General features: G+C 31.5%; 1 protein-coding gene across 1 annotated transcript; it reads right to left on the reverse strand.

The window, feature by feature from the left end:
* Positions 1–599: 599 nt before the first annotated feature.
* Positions 600–2,728, reverse strand: LOC106325333 (cytochrome P450 93A3-like). The gene is made up of 2 exons (XM_013763379.1): positions 1,683–2,728; positions 600–1,391 (listed from the first exon to the last, which is right to left on the reverse strand). The coding sequence occupies exons 1-2, from the start codon at positions 2,619–2,621 to the stop codon at positions 771–773; spliced, it is 1,560 nt and encodes a 519-aa protein (XP_013618833.1). The 5' UTR covers positions 2,622–2,728; the 3' UTR covers positions 600–770.
* Between the last annotated feature and the right edge of the window lie 3,479 nt (positions 2,729–6,207).

Below are 6,207 nucleotides of genomic sequence, written 5' to 3' on the forward strand. Positions count from 1 at the left end.
TTAACAATATCTTTATATATTTGTCAACTATTTTTATATACTTTTTACATATAAATACATGTGCACCTTAACGTGAACACCGTATAACTAAGTATTTACCACAACTGAAGTATCTAATTTTTTTTAAAGTTGAAATATTTTTTCTTAATGCTTCTTTCACTACCGACCAAATTGTAGTAAAATGATTTGTGTTAATAATTTTTTTTTCTTTTTCTTAGACTATTATCTGTTTAGAAACTATTGGTTCAACATGAAAATAGTGGTTCGACGGCTATCTAAAATTCATAACATGAAAATAAACAAATAATATTAATTTTTGTTTTTTACCGGAAAAAAACAAAAAAAAATCAAACATTTTAACCAAATAAACTAAAATGAATATTAATTTAAAATAATATTTATATATTAGAAGATTAAAAAAAAAAACGAATCAATATCTAGATTAAACAGATTTAATGTCTTTTTATTAAAAATAATGAAACTAATAATCACATTCCGCACAAAGCGCGGGTTATTACCTAGTTATTGTTTAAAAGAGTAACTTAATAAAATTAAGATGTGTAGAGAAAGAAAACAAAAACACGCAACAAAGTAGGGCTTTATTATTAGTTCACACAACACATATACCAGCGAAGGAAACTAAAAAGATAAAAAAAAAAACAGGACACTACAACAAACTTTGTCAACATGCGAAAGCCCTATAACATGTTCGGCTTTATTAGTTCACACAACACATATACTCATTTCTTCGCTTGTGTAAGAGTAAGACCCTAGAGATAAAGATTTGGATCAGCCAACCTTAGCGCGGGGGTCGTAACAAGTGGATTCTTCAGCTTCAAGGTGATCCCAGACTTCTCCTCGACCTTTACTCTCTCACCTTGAGGAAGTTTCCAGTCAAAAGAATGCAACAACGTAGCGATATTATAGAGAACAACTCTCTCGCCCATTGCCATTCCCACACATATTCTACGACCAGATCCAAACGGAATATAGTTGAAATCATTTCCGTTGAAGTCATAAGATTGGTCAAGAAACCGGCTGGGATCGAACTCAAGTGGGTTCTCCCATACACCTGGATTCCTATGGATCGCCCACACGTTAATGAAGATCTTTGAATCTTTAGGGATAGTGAAGCCGCTCACCACGGTGGTTTGAGATGGGCGGTGAGGATTAAGGAGTGGAGCAACCGTGTGAAGCCTCAGAGTTTCTTTCATAATAGCAAGAATGTATGGAAGTTTAGGGATGTGAGATTCTTCAACTATTTTGTCTTTGCCCACAACTTCGTCAAGTTCTTGTTGAGCTTTCTTCATGATCTCTGGGTTGTTTAATATCTCAGCCATCGCAAACTCTATGACATGTACTGATGTATCCGTACCACCGAGCACCATGTCCTTTTATATAATTGAGACAATTAATTATAAAAACATCTTGAAATTTATATGAAAACTAAAAGAAGCTGTATATTTTTAGTCAAATCTAAACCCATAGCTCCAGGTTGTTAACCATAAACTTGTAAGGTCCTAAATTCAATTCGATAGGGACCTAATTAATAAATCCTGATCACCCCTAACTAATTAAAGAAGCTGTATAATATTTTGAAGATCATCAATATCATTCCAAATATAAAGTAAACAAATCTTCTTGTCCAACACTCTCCATATTAGAGATAATGTTTTACGTACCATAAGCAACGCCTTCACATCGTTCATGTTGAGATTCGTCTTCTCATCATCTTCGTCCTTTATTTTTAGTAAGACCTCCAAAAAATCCTCACCCTTCCCTTCACTTCCCTTATCCATCCCCAGCCGTTGATTAATGACCCGGTCAAACAGCCGGTCCATCCTCTCAGCCAGTCCTTGCATACGCTTAGTCAAACCCTGAAGATCAAATCGGCTCAACACCGGGAAGAAGTCAGATAAATTGGGCACCAGCAGGAGGTCGTTCATCTCTTGAACTAATCCCGAGAACTCGGCTCCAACAAGCTCCCTATCCTCGTTCTGAACCGTAGCGCCCCACAACATCTGCGTCACGACATTTAGTATCATCAAGAATATTTGTTCTCCCAAGTTAACCGGTGACCCGGCCCGAGCAAGATCCGCCAAGTACCTAACCGTTCTCCGGGTCTCTCCGCGGCGTAGGTCAACAGATTTTTCCATCCTCGCGTTGCTCAGTATCCTATTAATACATAGTTTCCTCAGCATCCGTAGCCTCGGTCCATATGGTGACCAGGGGATATCAATACCACCGTACGAGCTAGCTAGAGCCACCGCGGGGACATCGTGGTTCGCGAAGATGACGTCGTTGGTCCTGAGAATCTCACGGGCCACCTCAGAGGAGGTGACCACGATCGCCAGCTTGGAGCCGAACCAGAGTTTGAAAACGGGACCGTGCTTTTTAGCCAGCTCTTGGAAGTAGGTATGAAGCTCTGGTTTGAGAAACGGGAGGTTTCCAACTATCGGAAGACCCCAAGGTCCCGGAGGCAAGGGAGAAGACTGAGGTTTGGATTTGGCGTAAAGCCAAAAATACCATAAAGCAGAGGATATAACGATCACGACTAGAACATAGTACTCCACATGGTCCCTGCAACTTAGAATCTTGAAGAGACTGGAAAGGCTTGTCATTTTCAGTCGAGTTGATGCACCAAACAGAATGGCTGTTTTAATGTATTTATAATGACTCAAGCAGGGTTGGGTCTTTTGTTAGTTCAATCTTTCTTTTCTATACATAAATAAAGATATACAGCCCGAACGAGTGATTTATTTATATTATATATTTATATATCTATACTATCTATACTATCTATACTAGATTACATTTTTGAGGTCCCCTTGATTTTTGATTCTATTTACAGGTGTGCCATTGACTTTTAAATTAAAACTACAATTAATAGAAACAATTATTCAACAGAAAAATAGGTAAGGGAATTATTGACTAACGAATACGATTTTCCTTATATGAAAATATTTCCTAAAACTACTCTTTCATTTAGTTAATGATAATGTTATTTACATTTAGTTAATTCGTATCTTATATATTAAAACAGAAGTAACAACATTGATTCATTTTTTAAAAAATAGACATAATTGACCTATTACTAAAAAATCATGTTACATTTAATCTCTAATCTTATCATTTAAATTTTGGGCCTGCCAGAAATTTTTATTGGACTATCAATAATTAGAATTAAACAATAGATGATCCATTAGATTTATAGATAGTATAAATTAAATAGATATAATTTAATGTTGTAATATTATACATCTATATGTTAATTATTTAAATATTTGTCAATGTTAACTTTTAAAATTATATAGATTTTTTTTTAAATAACAAAAATCAGATTATCTAACAATGATTGATCTTTACTACCTTAAACCAATGAAAACAAGTTTAAAACTCTATAGTTTATTTTAAAAATTAAACAAAAACTAAATGTTTGATTATTTACTCGATAATATAAATCTATGAAGCGAAAAGTTTAATTTTTTAAAAACTTTCTAAATTTGTGAAATGTTACAATATCTTTGAATATGACAATAAAACAATATTTTACTAATCTTTATATATATAGTTACGATTTTAATAATGAAATAATAATCCAAAAATATATATATATGAAGGAAGATACAAATACATGTGAAAGTTTGAAACAATTTATTCAATGGAAAAAATATACCGTAAACTTATTATGTTTTAAAAATTGATAGAAACATATATATTATATCATATACCAATTTAAAATTGAAAACAAAATGTTTATATAAAAATAAATGAAAACAAAAATTTTAAATAACAAAAATCATATTATCTAACAGTAATTAATCTTTACTACCTTAAACCAATGAAAACAAATTTAAAACTAAAATCAAACAAAAAGTAAATGTTTAATTATTTACTCGATAATATAAATCTATGAAGCGGAAAGTTTAATTTTTTATAACCTTTATAAATTTGTGAAATGTTACAATATCTTTGAATATGACAATAAAACAATATTTTACTAATCTTTATATATATAGTTATGATTTTAATAATAAATTAATAATCTAAAAAAATATATATGGAAGAAGATACAAATACATGTGAAAGTTTGAAACAATTTATTCAATGGAAAAAATATACCGTAAACTTATTATGTTTTAAAAATTGATAGAAACATATATATTATATCATATACCAATTTAAAATTGAAAACAAAATGTTTATATAAAAATAAATGAAAACAAAAATCTGCGCGGTTGCGCGGATCGAGATCTAGCATATATTATGTTTTATGTCGTTTCCATCTTAATCCTAACCAACGACGCAGCACGTTTACTTTTTAACATCCAACGCAGCACGTTGAAACTATGCTAAATCAGAACACAATTACAATTTACATAATGCATCTGTTAAATAAATCAGGATGGATTAAAACAAAGTCCTATATTGGAAGTTACATGAAATTATATCTATTGTAATCGACCTAACACAATATTCTAACTTGCTATAGTCCACGATGTAATCGACCTAACACAAAACTTGATCCATTCTGATTGGTGACATGTCCTGTTCGAGAACTCGTTAGGCGCTAGTCGGGCGGTCGGGTTGGGCCTAACGCCTAATAAGAAAATCGGGGATTAATCGGAAATTACGCGGGGCGGAATTTTTAGACTTTTATTTAATTTATCGGTATGTATACTAGATAACTTGATAGAATTACCAAGAACCTAATGTGGTCTAGTGGCCAACGTTCTACTAATGACCGAATTAGGGCTGGGTTCGAATCCCCCTTGCTCATTTTTTTAAATCCAGGTTTAATGAAGGGTAAAAATGATATTTTCCTTTCATCTTCTTCCTTTCTTGTTACACGATCTCAAACCTTAAACATGGAGGCTACCTTTTTTATCGTTTTTACTGTGATTTCTTCGTTCTTTTGCTTGATCTGTACTAATTATTGATGAATCTATGAAATATTATTCGATTTGTAGAGTTTAAATGAAGAAAAACGAAGTTTTTCAAAAACACCCGATTTTTTGGCTGATTACAGGCTACTCCCGGCGGCTCCGGCCCGCCCCACAACTTTCCGGCGATTACGCGGCCCTTGGCACCGCGTTTTAGAACAAGGGTGACATGTATTATTGATTTTGAGGTGCATTATGTATTATAATTTGATGAAATTTACGGTAAAAATTATATAGTAAAAACTGTAAATTTATCTGCTGTATTTGTAGTAAAAACAAAAATTATCATATTATTAAAACTGATGACTAGTAACATTTTTTAAAATAAATTGTGGTATAGTTTTTTAAAAAAATAATTAAAGATATAAACATATAGATAAAGGATAATTATTATAATTGTATGGATATTTTTCAATATTCACATTGAAGTTATGTTATTAGTTTACATTGTATTACATTGGGGTGATTGGTTGGGCTTCAACTGTAGAAAAATTTACTTTAAAATCTAATATGTAAGATTTTTTTATTTAGCTTTAACGAATGTAACTTTAAAATTTTCTACAGCTAAAAAGATGAGGTTTTGGAGAATAAGTTTTTTACGGTTGTTTTTTTTTGCTGTAGTTTTAATTTTTTGGTTGTACCTTTAAAAATCAATATAAAGCATAATTAGTACTCCCTCCCTTTCAAATTATTTGTCGTTTTAGACTTTAGCACACAGATTAAGAAAACATTTAATTTTGTATATTTACTAGATAAAAACATCATTATCAATACACCTAACCACATTTTAACCAATTGAAAAATAGATTAAAATATAAAATTATTAAAATATAAAATCATTAAATTTTGCATTAAAATTATAAAACGACACTTATCTTGAAACAAAAATTTTACCCTACAACGACAAGTAATTTGAAATGGAAGAAATAATTTTTAAGGCTGTAGATAAAAATTAAATTTAAAGTCACCTCTTACTGCCCAACCAATCAACCTCTTATCCATTAAATTTGGCGATTTATACTTTTGTATATTACAATTTGAAAAAAAAATTAACAAGGGGTAATAACAAATCGGGATCTGTTGTGAATGAAGAGGGGAACTTGTGTGTATTATTAGGTCGACCAACTGGTCTTTATATACATATGGTAATGACGGTCTAATTACTGGATCGACATGAGATCGTACTTATCCTTAACTAGATAATGACTAGCAATACGTAAGATAAACACCAACTATAATGTAGATAAACACAAGAGTAGATAGG

Source organism: Brassica oleracea, chromosome C2 (assembly GCF_000695525.1).
Source record: "Brassica oleracea var. oleracea cultivar TO1000 chromosome C2, BOL, whole genome shotgun sequence".
In the NCBI taxonomy this organism is placed as follows: Eukaryota; Viridiplantae; Streptophyta; class Magnoliopsida; order Brassicales; family Brassicaceae; genus Brassica; species Brassica oleracea.

Coding starts and splice junctions, on each gene's coding strand:
- LOC106325333 (XM_013763379.1), bottom strand. CDS start 2,621: ATGACAAGCCTTTCCAGTCTCTTCAAGATTCTAAGTTGCAGGGACCAT. Junction 1,392..1,682: donor ATGTGAAGGCGTTGCTTATG/GTACGTAAAACA, acceptor ATTATATAAAAG/GACATGGTGCTCGGTGGTAC.